Source organism: Sinocyclocheilus anshuiensis, unplaced genomic scaffold, assembly GCF_001515605.1.
Source record: "Sinocyclocheilus anshuiensis isolate Anshui unplaced genomic scaffold, SAMN03320099.WGS_v1.1 scaffold447, whole genome shotgun sequence".
In the NCBI taxonomy this organism is placed as follows: domain Eukaryota; kingdom Metazoa; phylum Chordata; class Actinopteri; order Cypriniformes; family Cyprinidae; genus Sinocyclocheilus; species Sinocyclocheilus anshuiensis.
Window position 1 is genome coordinate 4474671 of NW_015552615.1, and position 21587 is coordinate 4496257.

At 37.0% G+C, this 21587-nt stretch overlaps 1 protein-coding gene across 1 annotated transcript; it reads right to left on the minus strand.

Moving 5' to 3' along the window:
* Nucleotides 1-10700: 10700 nt before the first annotated feature.
* Nucleotides 10701-14244, minus strand: LOC107666037 (potassium voltage-gated channel subfamily A member 2-like). The gene is made up of 2 exons (XM_016457129.1): nucleotides 13994-14244; nucleotides 10701-12822 (listed from the first exon to the last, which is right to left on the minus strand). The coding sequence occupies exon 2, from the start codon at nucleotides 12686-12688 to the stop codon at nucleotides 11207-11209; it is 1482 nt and encodes a 493-aa protein (XP_016312615.1). The 5' UTR covers nucleotides 12689-12822; nucleotides 13994-14244; the 3' UTR covers nucleotides 10701-11206.
* Nucleotides 14245-21587: the final 7343 nt, after the last annotated feature.

Sequence of the window (21587 nt, forward strand, 5' to 3'; positions counted from 1 at the left end):
CACACACACACACACACATATATATATATATATATATATATATAATTATTTTCAGTATAAGCAATAAAAATATTACACAGTATATAAATAAATATAAAATATATGTGTGTATATGTATAATATTCTTGTGATAAACCATTCTAGAGGATGGTACAGTTTATTTATATATTCATTCAAATTCAGTCAAATATTCATAATATATATTTCAAAAAATTCAAACAGGCCTTTTGAATTTGTTTTTTTATTTTTTAAATTTTTTTACATTTCAAAATATTACTGTTTTTACAGTATTTTTAAACCAATAAATGCAGCCTCGATGAGTATAAGAGAATTCGTATTTATATATGTAGGCATTTTTTCCGTTTAAAATGTGTAATATTTTGTATTTTATTTTAATTTATTTAATTTTTAATTTAATTGTTATTTTACTGTACTTTACTTTACTTTACATTACTTTTAGTGTTCTGATGCAGACACCCCTTTTTCTTTTTAATTGCCTTAAGTAACGAGGAGCCGGCTACATTTGCTTCGTTTGCATTGCTGCATCACACCCATTAAAGGATTGAGCAGCGGGTTCCTGAATGAGGCCAGAAATGATCCACTCGCCCAGAGGGATCGAGCCTATAAAGGGTTCTGGATGTAGTCCAGAGCATCACTCAGACAGTATAAATTAGCAAAAGCCCCTATAAATAGAGATAGAGAATGTTTTTATGTAGCGATTGTGGGACTGTCCTTCTAATTTATTCGAGAGACACTCGCCTGTTACAGTTGTGTCGTTCCCTCAGCTAAAGATTTCCAATAAAACAGACTATATCCACCTAAGATTCCCACCTGTTTTGGGAGCGATCTCTCTGTACCTGCCAGTTTTGGAAGCAGCCTGTTAGCGCAGCCACCCCTCTTAATTAGTTCCGCAATGGCTCTCACAGCTCTCCGGAGTCGTTTACACTTATATCAGTCTCACACTGTAGAGCCATCTGGCCAGCCTATTGTACAGCAGCAGAGTCGCCCCACAACACCGGTGTTGTTTGTGTTGGTTAAGCAGAAGCAATCTGGCATGCAAAAAAGCGTATTAGAGAATCAAGGTTTAAACTGAGTTACATCTGAAACTAATGGGGCCTGAAGGCAGCCGTGCCCCTCCTGTTTGATTATTTATAGCTGGAAAGCTTGGGCTGATATTTTTAGGGCACATTTCCCAGAACAAGCTGTTTCACACTAACTTGCATGTATTGCAGTATTCTTTCTGACTTTTTTCCATTTATAAACTTTTAACATTTATATTTGTGTACTCATTCTGTCCTTGGAGTCACTGTGTGCGGAAGGAGTGATTAAAAAATGTTGTTTTTTTTTAAACCGTGGCCCCAAAAGGTAGTTGTACATTTACAAATATATGAATTTCATTGTGTATAAATATAAACTAAATGTAATGCAATGGCAAATAATGGGAGAACTTTCAACTGGACAATCAGAAAGTGTCATGCACCATTCAAAAATTTGGGATCAGTATGACTAATTTAAAAAAAAACTTTTATTCAGCAAAGATGCATTAAATTGATCAAAGACAGTAAATACATTTATACTGTTGCGAAAGATTTCTATTTCAAGTTCTTTTAATGTTACCTTGATCAAAGAATCATGAAAAAAGTATCAGTTTTCCTTGAAGCAGAACAACTGTTTTAAACATTGCTAATAATAAATATTTCTTGAGCAGCAATTTTGCATATTTGAATGATTTCTGAAGGATCATGTGACACTGAAGACTGGAATAATCATGCTAAAAATTCAGCTTTGCATCACAGGAATAAATGACATTTTAAAATATATTCAAATTAAAAACAGTTATTTTAAATTGTAATAATATTTTACAATTTTACAGTTTTTACTGAATTTGTATTCAAATAAGCAAAGCCTAACATAAGAAATTTTCTTCAAGTAATCTTACTGACCCCAAACATTTGAATGATCTGCTGTATATACAGTATGAACAAGCATTTCTCAGAAATAAGTTTATTAGGCTAAATACAAAATATTACATTTCATTAGTTTATTAGGCAGGATATTTATTGACATTCATACATTTTTTTAAGCGAGGTTTAAATGTCCAAATACTGTTTGCGGCCACTGTAATATGGCTATGCTGTGGCATGTCAAGGGTTAACTGTCTCTCACCTGTCTAGTCTTACATGTGAAATGAGACTTGGCCTATTAAGGTCTACAGTTTGTCTATAGTATTTCACAGACCTGCCCACATTGAGGCAAACTGTCTATCACCTTAGCAACACTCTCACAGACTTAGGGACTGTCTGTTTGACACAGGCCAGCCTGCTCTTTTCTGCTGTATGCGATCAATAGGGCTGAGAGTAATGGAATGGCTCAATTGATTTTATGCAGGCCAATTCACTTACAACGAGATGATGCCTTCTATAAACAAATGGGTTTTAACATTTACACCTCTTGGGTCTTTAGTCTTACTCGCATTGATAGTTTGTTTACTGGCTAGTTATGAAAATGGATCAGACAGTAAATTTAACAGCATTGATACTCCTGCTTGTTGGAGGGCGGTGTTTATTATATTATATCATTATTCGGTGTTTAACCAAGACTTACTGTACGTCTTGTTAACTAGAGAGCAACTCCTTGAGAATAACCTGAGGTTAAGCATCTCGCTCAAGGGAACAGTAATGGCTGCTTATAAATTGGCCTTCTGGGGTCTGTAATCTTTTGCATTAAATGACTTGTGCAGAGGTTTGTTTCTAGGTGATTAACAACATTGTAGAAGGTTTTAGAAGTCAAAACTGCAAATACATGAAAATTGAATATCTTGAGTTGAACCAATGCAACCGTCTACATAAAACTTTTACTTTTGACCTCCAAAATCTTTTGCAGCAAAGAGAAAACACCCATCTTCTCCTGAAGATAATTAACAAAAGTAAGTATGCTGTTACCTGAAGTACAACTTTTGGTTATTTTAAGCACGGTCAGGCTCAAACAATCTACACCCTCAGAACTGGAATGTGTCATTCATAAAGTTCCAAACATTCCACACACTTGCATGTTCATTTTTTAAATATTTTGGATAATTTGATTATGCTGTTAACCACCAAAAAGAACATAGTATTTTCATTCTCTGTCTAACACTTGTTTACCTGAGAATACAATATGTTTTTGTTTGTAGGACAGAATTCACTAAATTAGCCTAATTTGAGACTTTAAGCTAGGCTAGACTTTGGTAGAGCTTTTATATAGCTTTTGATGAAATAGATACTAGATATAGGCCTTGTGACAACAATTCCAAATGTATAATATAGAAGCTATTTACTTTAGTGTTATTTATTCACCAATAAGCATTTTCCTTGTTTAACCATTAGTGAGAACAATTGTTGTTTCAATTTGTCCTTCACTCTTAAAAATAAAGGTTCTTTACTGGTATCTATGGTTCCGTGAAGAACCTGTAAAATCCATGAAACCTTTCAGCTGCATAAAAGGTTCTTTGTAGTCAAAAATTGTTCTTTAGAATATTAAAATGTTCTTTTAGGAACTGGAAGGTGTTTTGGGCAACCCAAAATGGTTCTTCTGTGGTATCACTGTGAAAACCACCTTTTGGAACATTTATTTTTAAGAGTTTTTGATACATTAGTATTTCTGTCCTTTTCTCTCTAGTGACGTTCCCTCTGTAGTAGACATGCTGCTTGAAACTTGATCTAAGGAGCACTTGTGTTGTTGCACACTGCCTCTAGTGGACAAGAGCAAAGTCATTCTGTCTTCTGATGACAGACGTTGTTTTATTATTATTTTAGGTAAATAATCTCTTTAATATTTATTTTAAATATAAAGGTTATTTTTTTGCCATCTGAAGAAATTTTAACATCAATGGAACCTTTCCATTGCACAAAAAGTTCTTTATAGTGGAAAAAGATTATTTAGATTATTAAATTGTTCTTAACGCTAAGAAAAAAAAAGGTTCCTTTAAGAACTGTTCACTGAAAGGTAATGGTTCTTCTATGGCATCACTGTGAAAACCCCCTTTTGGAACCTTTTTAGGAGTGTAATATATCTATAATCTCTGGCTATGATGAGTCTTTTTGTATTTATTTAAATTCGGGTTAGTATCTTAACTGAATTGAATTAATATCTGTGACATTTCTGTTGGTTTCCATACACAGGGAAAGATTCCCCGTTGGAGAGATACGGTACCGAGCTTGCCGTTGGTGATGAAATATTAACTCATGATGGGTATTTTAAGACTTCTCATATCTGGTAGGCTTCGAGAAACACGCTGCACCTCACATCAATACAGCTTACATCAGTAGACTAGGCAGGAGACACGGTCATACGGATTTATGAGGATTTTCATGTTTACAGAATGAAAGAAAACTTGATAAAGAATTCAGCTTTATAGATTTACGAGAGGCTTGCATAAGTGAACAACATTAACCCTGGTTTCTGCCCAATGTGTCATATTGACTCAGTTGGAGACTGGGAAAGCCCTCAACTCTTTACAACATCTTTTGCTAACCTTTCTCATATCAGCTCACTTATTTGTTGTTATATTTGTTAATATGACATACTCAGTGGACTTTCTCTTGACATTTACACATCTCTGATTTTTCTAATAGAATAACTGACAGAAGCTGCTAAATCCAACAGTATGTGGCATATCTGTGGTAAACAAACACAGCTGGTTAGGGCAGTGTGAGTGAAGTGTGCCCCGACCTCCCTCTGATCCACTAGTTTTCCATCTCTCAGGGTGGAGGGTGTGGCTCAGGAGCCCGTGTTCTTGGATCTGAGTCCAGGCCATATGGCAGCTGAACACTTGGGAGCAGAAAGAAGATTTGAAGGCTGAATACTAATGCCACTGGTGCACTGCATTATACAATAAAATAGGCGTTTTCTAATCTAGGTTACAAGTGGCTACCAGAATGCTACTTCCAGGTTAGGATATAATTACACAGTATCCACTGAAAAAACTGTCAGTGTATATGTTTTGCAAATACTATAATAAGCATAAAATATGATGTAGCTTGTCAAAGTGGTTTTCAGAATTGCAAAGCAATGCTTCGAAGCATTCTGAAATGGCTGGGTCAAATTTCACCACTAAATCAAAATAATCAAATTTACAAATTGTATTATTTTTCTATAATGGTCATTATTTTATAATAATAATAATAATATTATTATTATATTACTTTTTGCATAACGAACATTAAGGCCATTTTAGGCCAACTAAGATTTGTATTATTTATTTATTTACTTTTTACATTGGGACTTTATTTTCATAACAATTAAGCACAGTAAATTAATATGTAACTGTTTGGTAAATCGGTCAAGTACTGTACAATAATAAATATGGTAATATATGTTGTACTAAGTTTAATTAAGAATTTTAATTTAATTTAAAAACATTACATCTGGCCCAAATGATTTTTATTATTATATTGAGAATTTGGGTCAAGATGTGCTTAATTGTCATTTAAAAAACAAAATTGAAATAAAATAAAGATTAAGAAAAAAATCTTATAAATTGGCTTCATTTTCTAATGTAAAACATCATTTTTTATCTTTCATCTTTCTTTTTTCCTTTGATTTTGGAATGAAATATGACCCAGACATTTCCTTGTGAGATTCATCCATACAACCAAAAATATGCTCTTGTTATACAGTGAAAATATATGTGCGTTATATTTCAGGGCACTGCCTTTAGAGGGCATCTATGCTCTCCTTTTCAATGAAACATTACCTCGGGCAGCACCAGCACATGGTAGGATTGAGATGAAACAAGCTTGTAGAATTTTACGGGAATTTGAATCTGTATTTGTACCCTTACAGCATTACATATTGAAACTAGCACTGCTTGAGTAAAACGAGCTAGAATATCTTTTTATAGCCTATGCAAATAGAGTCTGTACCTTCCTGACCCCCAAATGAGTGTCAGTGCTCATTCATATAAATGATAAAACCAATTCAGAATCAGATTTCTAAACAGCACAAAGAAAATGCATTAGAAAGGAATCATCGTTACTCAGTGTCCAAACAGCTAATAGTATTGTGATATGAGAGTGACACAAACATAATCAATACTCTATGAATATAGGATGGATTGGAAGAAAGGTGTCATATTTGATCCCACACCTCCCGCTCCCTGTCATCTATTCTCATCTCTTCTGAACATTCTGTCCTCCTCCTATTGTCACTTAGACACACATACTCACATTCTCTCTTTCTCGCTTCGCACGCCTCTAACTCTCCAGAGCTTATGTCAATATACATTGATAGTCTTTCTGCACCAGTCTTGTCTATATCCTCCTCTCAGACACGCATACAGTTCCCCATCTATTTTGCTCCCAAAGAAATGGCTATTTTTAGCACAGCCTCCTCTCTGTGGAAAGTGCAGAGGACTATACGCTGAGCACTTAAAGCGGAGTAAAATCAAAGATGCTAACAGGCACCTCTCCCTGAATGGTTTGAAGCTACCAACCTTTTCCTCTGGATGAGCTAATAATATCGACATCAAAAAGCTCCCAGTGTTCTGAAACCGCGCAATGCCGTCATTATTTCCTTTTCTAAAATTAACTGCCAAATACTAGTTCTGAGCATCTCTGTGACATTTAGACAATGCACGACAACATTGAAAGGAACAAGCAACACAGCTTTCGGGTTTCATATATCATCTTTGTTGTATTTGCAGTATTGATCATTTGGAAGGGATATATGCATGTCTCGGTCCATAGATTGTCCACTGGTGGTGCTTGTAAAGTGCTTTTTTCCTTTTTTTTTACATCCAGTAACACTGAAGACATTCTGTTTTTCAGTGCTTACATCCCAAAAAACATGGCTGCACTGAAGAGTGAATATTACAGACTGGATCACAGTAACGGGAGTGTAAAACGTTCAGTGTCTTGGGGCTTGTTCTTTACAGCCAGAATGGGTTGAAATAAACTTAATTCAACTCTCTGCCAATTGAAGTGTTTGTATAAGTCTAGACATCCCTCGGTCTGGCTGTTGAGCACAGGCTATATGGTCTGAAGTGCTTTATGGATATACACACATGCCCAAACACACATATATAACACTGTATTGCATAACTAAGCAATAGGAGAGACTTTCTTTCTTTCTTTGCAGGCATGTGCTATGGGATGGACAGATGCAGGGCTCGTCTCAATCACCGCAGCCCACTTATGTCCTCAAGGCCAAAGGCAATCAAAGCATAGTACAACAGTTCTTGCAACTTCACTGTATTTTAAACCTATAGCAGATTCTCACAACAGTAGGTTTATCCTTTAATTCAACATGAAATCTAAATATTTAATAATGTTCCTGAATTAATGGTTTATGATTTGTCAAAGAACAAAAAAAGTGAAATGATGTTGCTTTTCTAGCTATTTGACTCTTGCTTAACATTAACCAATAACTAAATAGCCATTGGGGTGTTGTTTTGGCAAACTTGCTCTGTTTTGGATCTTTTCTGGTTTAGAACACCTACTTTTCATGATACAGAATGTTAGATAAAATCAAATGTTTGCCTACTTTTATTCCTCATTGAATATGAGAAAAAGTAGTAAAATTTAATTTAATTAAAAAATATTACTGCTCTAAATATGTGATAAATTGAATTGAATTAATAATTGAAATATAGCTTTACTGGACGGAGACTTCATGGTTATATGGTTTTAATTGAATTTGGCCTGTAAGCTTTTTCTCTCCCTGTCATTTTTTGAACAAAAAGTTTTGTGAAGACAAAAAAAAAAAAAGAAAGATTGCATAAGTTGATGCACATCCTTCTAAACCATGACAGTGGACTGTTATAAGATGCTAACAAATATGATTTTGTGACATTCAATGCTGGCATTTAGCATTTCAAATGACATTTAGAAAATCAACACACAATCCAAACGTGATAGGAGAAACTGGTGCACCTGCAAGCAAAGCAATGACTGCGTTTTTTTCAATGTTTCACAGACGTGCCTGTCCAATGAGGAACAAAAAGAAGGCATCAAAGAGGTACTGTTATAGCCCTGACATTTAACACTGCCAGGTCTAGCACCAAAAGCATAACGTATGTTATGGTCACACATTAAATATAAAGTTACAGTGACAAGGTTTATGTATGTGGATTAGGATGGTACATGTGATTCACCAACAGCATACTGTCCAATGTCATGCATAGAAAACCTGCTGTTTGCCTGCATTAGAGATGATGTGTGTCATTTCTGTTCCACTAGTGCAGGGGTAGGCAAGTTCGGTCCTAGAGAGCCGCAGTCCTGCAGAGTTCAGCTCCAACCCTGAAAACAAAACTCACCTGCCTATAGCCTTAGTAATCCTGAAGACATTGATTAGCTTGTTCAGGTGTGTCTGATTAGGGTTGGAGCTGAACTCTGCAGGACTGCGGCTCTCTAGGACCGAACTTGCCTACCCCTGCACTAGTGGAATTACAAAAAATATTGTTTTCATTATTATATTCCAAACACTCCCCATCTGCCACTGATCAGACATGCAGATAGTTTGCCCTAAAATCACACCATTGGTTGAGCCAATGTTGCCGTGTTTTGCTGCTTACGTATCAGAGCAATGATTTTTTTTATATTTTTTGGGGAAATTAACACAAATGGATTACTGACAGAACTTTTTTAACATAAAAAACAGACACACTTCAGCTTTAAAGCATCCAAACATAAGTTTAGTACATTTCTTAGGCACTGGCTATGCACTGTGGGGCGTCAGTTTGGATAGATTGGTTTAACATTCAGGATTTTACACTTTGTTAAACCTACCTGAATTGTGCGTGTTACAGTGATGTCTATATTCTGAATTTAAAAAAGAAAACATAATTAGCAGCAGCTGTGAAAGCAGTATCTGCTTCTAAATTAGCAGCATCAACACAAAGTTTGCTTAAGGGGAGACACTGCAGGCAAAAACACTGTTTTTTATGTACCTGTCAAGTTTGAGATTTTGGGCTTTTTGGTTTTTCATAAAGTGTTTTTTCAGACTAGTGGAAAGAAAACATAGTAGCACTTACACACACCACTTTACATTTGTATTCCTGTCTATATCCTGAAGGTTTTTACAGAGGGATTTGTTCATATGTAATTTGCTTGATTATATGCAACATTTTAATCCCCCCAAAATTTTGAAAGTATAGTGTTTTCTGTCCATTCTAATCATTTTCTGAATTATGGAGTGACAAAAATGAGATACCCAAAATTCCCTCATTGTCAAAAAATGTAAACAAGAATTTTGAAACTGAACTCATCCAGTGTTTAGATTTTTGTACAAGAAATATATGTAAATTAGCACATATTTCATTAAATAATGACTAATTTGCATATCTAAACCTAACATTTGAGAAAACTTGTAATACAAAAAATGTTTGCAATTATCAATGTAATCAATCAGCTGGGTAAGTAAGGCGATAACTATTAGTTATTTTTTTTTACCCTATTCACCTGCAGTGTCTCGCCTTAAAAAAAATATTAGAGAGACGAAGACAAAGGCACATGCAGCCCAGGTGAGATATTGGAATAGATGTGGGCGAGAAACCTTCTAATGGTACACAGTCACATTAAATAATCATCAATCCATCCATAAACAGTTTCAGGATTTTGCATCTAAAAAGTCAATAGAATGAAAACAATGAGATGTACTGCCTTGATAATGGCTATACTTTTAAGGAAAAGATGCAACAACTGTGGTTGGAGCCTAAGCATTTGTAGAAAGTCAATCAAAAGAAGCCAATATTGACTTCCACAGTGTCTTTCTGTTGATTCATTATTGTTTGGCATTATACAGTCTCTTCATCATAAGAGAAGCAAGTAAGCCTGTAAGTCTAGATTTCAAGGTCACCTGAAGCTAAGACAATCAGAGTCCCAGCAATCAATGCCCTAATGCTGCACTGTCCATCCAAATGCATTGCAGAGTGTCTTTTCATTCCTTCAAATGCAAAACAAAACCTGAAAACTGAAAACAGCACCTATGGATCACAATAAAACTTTGCAGATAAAAATAATGTATATATGTACATATACAGAGCCAGATACATATTTTTGTAATATTCTAGCTAACTAGTTTCTTTATATCACTTTCGCTTGAGCTTAAAATCCATGCCATTAGGATTGGTTTTGGGGCCAAGCAACACTATAATACCGGTGTTTTTCTCGATCAAAGGCAGTAAAAAAGACAAAACGTCTAACAAGCTCTATCAAGGTTTTTCTAACATCTGAAAATGATTTCAGGATGATAGACAAGCCAGTGATTAAAAATAATCTGACATCATTGCTACAAATTTGCTAGTGAACTACAATATGGCTCATTAAGTGACAAAGTAATTTGAATATCAACTACATTTTGAACTATCTCTGCAGCTTGCAGCAGAAACAATGGGAATATACACTGAACAGTATGCTCTTACACGAAATACATCAAGCATTTTTTTTCTGTGGCACTAGGGTGTTATTTTGCTTATTTTTCATTTAACGTGTTTTGTATGTTCCTTATCCTGAAGAGCTGTAAAAAAACTGATATGAAATGATAAAAGAAAAGCCATTGAAGGACAGTAGACAGACACCGTAGACTATAAATAACATAAAATATGAGATGTAGAGACATTCATCTTGTCTTCAAAAGCTTTGCAGCAGGATAATCGTGAAGGAGTAGATACAAGTGTTGTCCATACATACGTATTTTGGGTCCACACACAGCTATCGACACAAAAGCAGGCAGTTTTCAATGACATTCCCAGCCTGATCACTACAATATCGCTAAAATGACAGACAACTGTCTTGAATCGATGTGAATATTGCTGTTCTTTAACAAGCAGCAGGAGAGTGGACGAAACTTCTGTGAATATTCTTTGCATCGTATACATGTACTGCATGTGACCGCAAACCTTTTTAACAGCAGATGAAGCACACAAATGACGTTTCTTTGGCGAAGCTTGGCTTTGAGAGTAAGATGTTGATGGAAATATACTGACACTCATGTGCTGTTTATTTGTGTTCCACAGTTCCGTATAAATACTTGGCTCCTGATCCGGATAAGGTGTTGGATGATATAGATGACTCCATGCAAACACTGGATGTAGGTTTGGACTTTTAATGAGGAACTGGAGATTGTAAATCTCATGACAATAACTGAGGCGTTCAACCTCACAATCCTCCTTCGAACATGGCTTACTATAGTCCTTTTATAATTCAGTTCGTACATGCTCCTCGAATTACTAGACATCTGTCAGCATTTTTTTGATATTAACATAATTTGTATTAGCTAAATTGCAATTGGCTGTCTTGAGGTTCTCTTCCTGAAAGTCCTCGTTGCTGTTGTTGACCCCTTCTTGGATTTCCATGTAGTCCGACTTGCTGATGGTGGATCCACTTCGACTTCCCTTCAGCTCTTCTTGTGAATCGGCTTTAGGGACGTTAACTTGGAGATACTGTGCCTGCTCCTCGCCTTCTGTTTCTCGATGGTAGAAGTAGTTGAAGTTGGACACGATGACAGGCACGGGAAGGGCGATGGTCAAGACGCCAGCGATGGCACAGAGGGATCCGACAATCTTTCCTCCAATGGTTGTAGGCACCATATCTCCATAGCCAACGGTCGTCATTGAAACCACAGCCCACCAGAAGGCATCCGGGATGCTGTAGAACTGCGACTCAGGCTCGTCAGCTTCTGCAAAGAAGACAGCGCTGGAAAAGAGGATGACTCCAATGAAGAGGAAGAAGATGAGTAGACCTAACTCTCTCATGCTGGCTTTGAGGGTCTGGCCAAGTATCTGAAGTCCCTTTGAGTGACGGGAGAGTTTGAAGATTCTGAAGACTCGTACAAGTCTGATGACCCTCAGAATTGCGAGAGACATGGCTTGTTGCCCTTGCTGCCCGTCCTCTGCTGTCTCGGCCAACTCCGTCCCCAGCGTGATGAAGTATGGAATGATGGCCACCACATCAATCATGTTCATTATGTTCACAAAGAAGCTGGCTTTACTAGGGCAGGCAAAGAAGCGCACCAAGAACTCGAAGGAGAACCAGATGATGCATAGCGTCTCTAGAATGAAGAAAGGGTCTGTGAAGTAGGTGGATGTGTAAGTGGTTGTGGAGTTAGTGACGGCAACTGGGACTTTGCGCATCTCCTCCTCATCACTGCGGAAGATGGGCAAGGTTTCCAGGCAGAAGCTGACGATGGAGATGAGGATGACCATGACGGATATGATTGCTATAATCCTGGCTGGCCCAGAACTTTCTGGATACTCGAACAGCAACCAGACCTGCTTCTGAAACTCATTGTCAGGCAACGGCCTCTCCTCCTCCTTGATAAAACCCTCGTCCTCCCGAAACATCTCAATTGCTTCCTCTCCGAGCTCGTAAAAGCGGATCTCCTCTGAGAAAACGTCCAAAGTGACATTGACGGGGCGCCGCAACCTTCCACCCGATTGATAGTAATAGAGGATGGCGTCAAAGCTGGGACGGCTTCTGTCAAAAAAATACTCATTCCTTAGCGGGTCAAAGTACCTCATGCGTTTCTTGGGGTCCCCGAGCAATGTTTCGGGGAACTGCGAGAGGGTCTTGAGCTGCGTCTCGAAACGCAGACCCGAGATGTTGATGACTACTCGCTCACAGCACTCCTGCTCCGTTCCGGGGTCATAGTCCTGAGGAAGACCAGGGTGTGCTGCTGCCTCATCTGAGGGGTCGCCCGTGGCCACAGTCATTATGAAGGAGGGTGAGGCCTGCACTTTTCACGGAGGCAGGGCACCACAGGGTGGGAAAATGCAAGGAATCCTCACGGAAGGGAGCTTGACACTGTAGAGCACTAAGGGCCACAGCGTGCTACCGGGTGGGTTGACTGAAAGACAACAAAAGATCTATGAAGACAGCATTCAGAGATCTTAAATATTGTGTCTACAGAGGGTCTAAAGCACATGTGTCAAACTCTGGTCCTGAAGAGCCACTGTCTATCAGAGTGTAGCTCCAACCAGCAACAAAACACCTGCCTGGAAGTTTCGAGTTGGATTTGGCTCTCCAGGAACTGTATTTGACAACCCTGTTCTAAAGGCTTTCTGCAACGATAGTAGGGTGAACGCAGGTAAAGTGGGACACTTTCTGATAAAGTGTCATTGGCGTTGTTTAAAAATATGATGCTAATGACTTCAATAAATACATTTTAATGTAGAAAAAATTTTAATGATTAAAAAATCTTCAATATACCATATGGAGGAAAAAAATAACTATTAAGTATATAAATAAAAAACTTCAATGTCCTACTTTGCTTGTCACTCTAAGGAAAAAGAATAACTAAGAAACCAGGTAAACCTTCTGCATTATGCACGAATAATGTTTATCATAATGCAAGTATGTCCCTAGTATAATATTCAGGAGAGAGACCACACATGCAGTACACAACAGCAAAGCTTAGGCAGAAAGTAGATTTTAAAATATAGCACAATTGATATAAAACAGCATATTTAGTTATGCATTCACATGCAAAGCAGTTCCTTGGTCTTCTTATAGAAAGCACCACAAAATGAAGCTCTTCGTCAAGCCCTGTCAGTTCTTTCTGTTGTGCTGCAATGGACAAATATCCATTCACATAAAACTGCATCTCTCACAGTGCAGTCAAGTGAAAGAGGCCCTTCTCTATGAGACATGCACATGCTACATAACCATGCTGTATCCATTCAGTGCGTATCATTTTCCATGAAATACCCGAACATTCAAAGAACCGCATATGGTATGCTGTTCGTACATATTTGTTGGACGCATTTCAATGGAATGTTTCTTGTCCCAAACGGTGCCAGCATGCTCTAAAATATTCAGCAGAAGCAGCCTATGAAATATTAAACTGCAAGAAAATACATTTTAGGCTTAACAAGACTTGGAGGTCTCTCTCTTTTTACTCTTTAGATCCCTCCACATTATATTATACAAGATGCATAACTGCATATAATAGAATACACACACAAATACCAAATAAATAAATAAAGCATCCATGCATAATCAGAATTGAGACATTATACCTGCTAGGTAAACTTCTAAATCACCCCTGTGGTTCCTCAGGTTCCCAGAAGTCACGACAGCCTTCTCAAAGTGTGGATAGCACTCCGGCGTCTGTGTAACTGCGATGAAAAGGACAAACACATATCTGATTCCTTAAATCCTGGCTGCCACTGTCTGCCGTAGCTCTCGGCGCACCGGCATATTGTGCATAACGGGGCAGGCAGGGAGGAGGGGCAGAGAGGTACAGTATGCGGGTGTGTCCTCGTCTACCCCAAAGCTTCCTTACAGCAGGTTGTTTGAGAAGGACAAGGAGGAAAAAACAGGGGAAAAAAGCATATGATGCAATGGAAGGAGGGTCTCTTTATTCTACATTTAAGGAGGCATTAAGCAATCCATACAGGTCGCCACAGCCTTTGCTAGAAAGTTTGCAACAAATGACAGTAGAGAGGAATGTGAAACATCTGCAGTAGGCACAGCATCAGGCTTGCCCATTAAGTAAGTATTAGCCTTTCAGGGATCACATCAATTAACTGGACAGTCAATTTGTAACATTAATGGAAACACTCTTTTAAGTGAATGATAAGCTACTGATAATTGTGCAATGTGTGAGGGTCAATGGCAAAGCATGTCAGAGATAATAAAATTATTTTCTATGCATATTGAACACATCAGAATTCTTTTTAAAGTTTCAAACATTTTTCAAGTCAAAACTACATATTTTTATAAATATTATTATTATTATTTTTTCATGAATGAATATTCAATAAGTTTTCCATTTGATGTGTTCAATATGTTCTTTATATATTTTGGTCACATGACGACAAAATTGATGACAATTAAAAAAAAACGAGTAAAGTATCATAAAACGAAGCCATTTTTAAAAATACATAATAATAAAAGAATATACCAATATTGTAAGAATTTCAGCCTTTTAATTAGACTTTTTGTCGCTTTTTTCTCTGGACAGTTACGCCACCAAGACATTTATTCTTTAAGCCCCACAAAAAAATATCAAAATGACATTTAATTAGTTGTATTGATGTAATTGTCTGTATGAACTACATTTTAACATTTTTAACTTATATATATATCCAGACTAAAAATGAATGGTACATCAATGACCCATGAGCCAATCTAATTTAAAATATATATACTGTATATTGCAAAGACATGTCCCCATAATGATAAGTGATAACATCACTATTAAATACAGTATTAAATGCATCACTGAAGAAGCTAAAGTTGTATATTAATGTTTTATTCGCCAAAAATGTTATTTTATTTGACTGAATCAGTCAGTTGAATCAAGAAAATGATCCTTTATGTGACAGCTGCACCTTACCACTTTCTACAGTGAGACAGTATAAAATTCTATGAAGATGTCATGTTGACATGGGAACAGATGCAGAACATCATACATGAGAAGTCTGCAGCGACAGACGTCTCGAATCTCTTCCTACCTGTCTGTCTACCTCGCTTGCCGACGTCTCAGCAGTTGTTGCATTATGTTCACGCAACAAGCCATTAGTCAGTTAGTTAAAGCGTTAAATGGAATCTGCAGTCAATCGTTGCTGTGCATACCAAAAGACTTCTGGATTACAGACACGCGCTCCGTCCGCGCTACCACTCCTCACTTTATCCGCAGAGTGGCCAGTTTAAAGGGGACGCGTCACGAGTGATGTTTCCAGAATTAAATCTCTGAGGGTGCTTCTGAAATGAGTGGAGGGTTCTCCAGCCTTAATGCACATCTATTATCACATTTATTTTTATCCTGTCCATTGCTATGTTTAGAACTATGTCAATCATTGCAATTTTGAGAGTGAATCCCGCATAAATATGCGGATGTAATTCCCGAAAATGTACAGCTTGTATGTGCCGGAAAAACAAGTTTTATCTACCTTATTTTTCAATGCGGAAGTAAGGTGGAAGTAAGCTGTTTTCTGTGAATGTGCAAGACTTCCGCTTCATTAGCCGCTATAGGGAAGTCAGGAGAAGAACAACAAAAAGATCTCACAAAGATTTGTAATTTCAATGAAGCTCTACACTGGAATCTCTTATTTACATTGGATTTACGCTTAGTTATAATGAGAGGATTCGCGAGCTTGTAGCACTGAACAAAACCTCTGGCATTTTGAGCGAGTGGATTGTAACTTAAATGCCTCAGATTGGCCATTGCTTTCAAGAAATCAACAAATATGTCTGTTTTTTTTAAAGCATTAATTTTTTTTAAAGCATTCCCATTCCCTGTGTGAATCATTACACTTCTGAAGATTGTAGTTCAGAGTCTGATACTTCCTTTTTTTATTACGTTTGAGTGTATTTTGCATTTAAGGTTATTATAGCATTATTTTACTGTTTTGTGTGTCACTGCTATGTCTTCATGTTATTGTCTTTCACAGTTGATGTAGTGGCCAAATTTGATGTTTTAAAAACTTCAAATCTATGTCTCCATGTGTGCATTTATTTCCCTAGACAGCATGCAGTGCATCTGATGGGTAGGACCTCTAAACTGATAATAATCAAACTCAAAGAACCCTAACCTTAAATTCATCAAGAAGTCAAGAAGTTCTTCATTAATTCAGTGCATACTCTGTAAGTACATACAAAAAAAGCACTTTTTTTTAAATTTTTTTTTTACAGTAGGCTAATCCTGTTATTTTTCCTTAAAATGTGATCTGTTTTTATTTTATGGATAAGTTTTTATTGCAAATAAATATTTATCAGCATTGTATGTACTATATTTTGATTCCAACGAAACACTGCTAGTGTACTGTTTACTGCATAATGCACACTATACTGGTCCAATCGTGGAATTAGTATGGAATGATGCACCAATGTATTATAGCCTACTGTAGGCTATGTGTGTATTCCATGCATGCTGCAAATCTAAAACTATGCACAATATTCATACTGTATACTGCACAAACTGTAGTATGGTAGTATTCCCAACAGCTGTAGAGTACATTTTTGACCTTTCTTTCTGTCAATGAAGCTGTGGCATTTTTACACTGATTGGATCTGAAGGTTGAGGCATGAAAATCACAGACAGAAAACAATACAGATAAATTATATGCCATCTAATAAAAGCCACAGATTTGGCCATTTGCTGCACCTTTTCCTTTGGCACCTTTACTACCCCATAGTGTCAGCTTTCAGCTCATGCATTTCACTAGGAAATTTGATTAATTAATATAAATTTGTTGCATTTAACATTTGATGTACAAATGATTAAGCTAGATGTCATGGCAAATTAATTATTTGTTTAATTTCATTGGTGGAATTCTGTGTGCTTTCAAGGGATGATTTTGAATACAAATTGTGCTGAGGGCTTTGTGACAGTTTGTTTTATAGCCAGAGCTTGGATGTCAATCATGCACACATGTACAGGAAATCTCTCTAACAGCTCAGCTGTTATTCATGAGAGCAGCCAATACAAAGGAGTGTTCATGCACTACGCCTTGCATTAGCTCACACTCTTTAATTAAATCTGAGAGGTCAGTGTAATTCTGTGCTTGGGTGAGATGTGTGTTTAAGACTTGCCAAAGAAAGGAAATGCAAGCGTGAGCCAAACCCTATTGATCTTGGGTCAATCTGGAGGTACACTCACGGTCACACAAATATACAAGTTCAGTCACAAGGGACAATCTGGTCAATGTATAGTAGTTAAGAAGAGTGGTAAGGAAAAGCTTTTAAGGCCATTAAAAAGATTGTCTTGTCCTGTCCTGTCCTGTCCTGTCTGTGTGGTGTTGAAGAGCAGGACCAGGAGTGAAGACAGATTCACTGTCTTTATCTTTAAAGGGCACCTATTATGTCCCTTTTTACAAGAAGTAATATTGGTCTTGGGTGTCCCCAGGATGTGTCTGTGAAGTTTCAACCCAAAATACCCAACAGATCATTTATTATAACAGCTGGAAAATGTCATTTTTGGGGTGTGTCTAAAAAAAGACACACTTTTTGTTTTGGAGTGTATCCCTTTAAATTCAAATGAGCTGCATATTCCCGCCCCGTCTCCAGAAGAGTATTGTATATCTCTCTGCATTGTATATCTACAGCAATTAACAGCCAGTAGAAGCAACATAACTGAGAGCGAGAGAACCGGTGTTTAGCCGTTCATATGGGAAGCCAAATGCACTGAAAGTGTGACGAAAAACGATGTTACAGAGCTCGCGCTCTGCGCTACCGAACGAATCTCGCGCTACGAACGGCGCGAACTAATCTCACAAGCTGATCAGTTAAAAAATACTTAATGTACGCACACAAATACGGTTAAGACGCTAAGCACTACAACATGACATTCACAAAGGAGTCTGGAGTGATACACGTATTTAGGTAGATTTTGAGGCGCATTTCCTTGAAAAATGAAAGTAATCCACTGCGTCCTCAGCAGCTCAGATCTTGGGAGAAAATGAAGACTCTATAAGGCCTTTCCACACTGAGTGCGATGCGAAAAAGCAAGGCGAATCGCCGACGAACGGTGCTTTCACACCAAACACAAAATGATTGTTTGCCTTTTGCTAATTCACGCCTGCACGCTAGGTGGCGCCAACCAGCAATGCATTTTTCCTCAGATATGTATCTCGTAAATGGATTTAACATTGTCCGCTACAGCATTAAATTAAGATAAACCAGAAACACAAACTATCTATAATGCTTACAAGAATAGGCTACATCCTAATATATAATTGGAAGTACAATTAGCATCAAGCTACACTTGAAAATGTATTTGCTTACCCACTTTAAACCATCATCGAGTGCTTGTAATAACATCCGATTGTGATCTATAGTTGATTTTGATGAATAAGCAGACACATGCACTCTTTGTGTGTTTAATAACGCTACACTGCTAATATTTGTCATAAACATCCTTCATTACTATAAAAATACCGTGAGCTGCATACAAAGCACATACAGAATATATATCGTCATAATCATATGCCCATTTGCTTTCATATTTCACGTGTAGAAAAAGAGTGAACGCGCTCTGACTCATAACACTCGCGCACGGAAGAAAACGGACGGTGCTCTACAGATCACATAATTCAGTGGAGAATTATTAGAAATGTTATTCTGTATAAAGAACATTTGAGAATAAATCTGTTCTCAAATACCAATGATAACAAGAACTCAGCATCGGCTGAGGGCGGAAACTATAGCAATGCAGGGCTGTCAGTCAACCCCTGTGGCCCAGCCCTATGCAATGTGACGTCACACTGCATGAAAATCAAAACGGCAGGCCTAGTGAGACTGACTTGGTTTAAAGGGGATTAAAGGGGTGGTTGTGTTCACACACTGCCAACACACATTTATGTCCAAACACTATGTAAAAGTGGATTTTGCATAATAGGTGCCCTTTAAGTTATTAGTTTAATGGAGTGAAAAAACAGATTTTCTCAGTGCAGATGTTAAATAGTAAGGCCTTTTAACAAAAAAATAAGAAAAAAATTGAAATTAAAGAAATGTTTTAAGGTTATTTGTTTAAAGGATCAGAAAATGTAAAATCATATATGGTCTGTGTTGGATGTGATAACCACTGGAATACATAGAGTAAATCGTCTTTTTCATTGTACTAATAGTGTATCCAAATCCATTGCTGCTACACTGAAGAAATGGTGTAAAAAATTCACTCAGAAATTATGTTTAAAAAGATTGAAATATTATCTCCTTTGTTTTTACTTTCTACAGTGTAGCTAAGTTTCCATTCAGGTTATGATTTAAATTCATGCAAAATAAATAAATAAATAACTAAAAATGAAAAGTTGATGAACTTCATAGTTGCTTGCATGCTAAATATTTCTGTGCGATTTAGCAGCCAATAAGCAGACTATTTAGTCACATGATTTCTCAGGTCACACAATGAGAGGATCTATCGACATTCATTTTAATAAAGTATACAAGGCTCGTTTTGGTAGCAAACGATGCAGTGTTTTACAAATCAGTTCACTGACACATAGGTATAAAACTTGCATAACAAATAAAAGGCTACCTATATTAATGTAAAGATATGTAATCTGTAGAAACGATCACTGAACAAATCAGTACACACATCTGAATAATCTTTCAGTGAGTGGATTCAAAAAACTTGAGTCATTAGGATGACATAAAAGCAAACCACTTAGTCACATGCATATAGTAATTTATTCATTAAATGTGTTTCCATATTAGTTTATGTGCACTTCTGGATTACTGAATGAAAAATATCCACCTCAGGTGTATACGTTTTTTACGTACAGTAGACTACCAGTCAAAAGTTTTTGAGCAGTAAGATGTTTTTTGAAGAAGTCTTTTCTGCTCACCAAGCCTGCATTTATTTGATTCAAAATACAGCAAAAGCAGAAATATTGTGAAATATTTTTACTATTTAAAATAACTGCTTTCTATTTGAATGTATTTTAAAATGTATTTTATTCCTGTGATCAAAGCTCAATTTTAAGCATCACCATGAGCAGAAGAGACTTCTTAAAAAAACAATGAAAATCTTACTGTTTAAAAACTTTTGACTGGTAGTGTATATCTTGATGATTCAGCCCAACATCTTTAATGTAATATCAAAAAAAAAAAAAAAAAGGAAACCGAGCTACTGATTTGCATGAATAATTCCATCAGCGCAGTGATCATATTGATTAATTCTTATGCAGCAGGTTTTATGCTTGTTTCCAAATTAAAAAAAGTCCAGAATTACATTTCTAACAAATTTAGCTAAAATTTAATAATTCATAATTTAATAAATCTTCTAAAGTCGAAATGATCCTGCTTTTTTTCAGCGCTGCTTGAGTTTGAGGCTGGAGGTAGCAGACAGTGGCAGGAAGCCACGAGCCTGAAGCAGCTCAAGGTCATTTACTCACTGCAGCAGATCCATCTCAGCCTGCAGCGACACACAAACACACACACACACACACACACACACACACGCACACACACACACACACACACACACACACACACCAGTGAGGATAATGACATTATGACTCGTCTGATTGCATGTAATAGAGATAAGAAACAAATCTCATGTAAATAATGGAATATTTGATTTAACCCCATAAAATATACCTGATGATATCCAGTGTCCAGTCACCTTAAAATCACATTCATACTACCGTCGAGACACTGTTTTGTGAATAAAACTAGACTGTGAAAGCCAACATACTGTATACTGTTACATTCTGCCATCGCTGGATGGTGCTCCTCTTGTTACTATGGCGACAGACACCTAGAGCCCCTCCTCAGGCAGATTGGAGGAGATGAGAGCTGTGATGACATCACACAGACTGAGGAATCACTGGCGTTGGGCCACAGATGTGATGTCATGCCTGCAGTCTCTTCTAAGTGATCCACAACTGAGGTGGAAAGAAAGGCATGACTTAGCATTTAATGGACATCCTCATGAAGTAAGATGATTGTACTTAATAACCAGTGATTAGCTGTGCTTTCTAAGCATCCCTGTTATAACTGCTCATTCTTAGGTTCGAACAAACCCTGAGCCCTAAGTATTAAGCTTTGGCACATACAGGTGCATCTCAATAAATTAGAATGTCGTGGAAAAGTTCATTTATTTCAGTAATTCAACTCAAATTGTGAAACTCGTGTATTAAATAAATTCAATGCACACAGACTGAA

Coding starts and splice junctions, on each gene's coding strand:
- LOC107666037 (XM_016457129.1), bottom strand. CDS start 12,688: ATGACTGTGGCCACGGGCGACCCCTCAGATGAGGCAGCAGCACACCCT.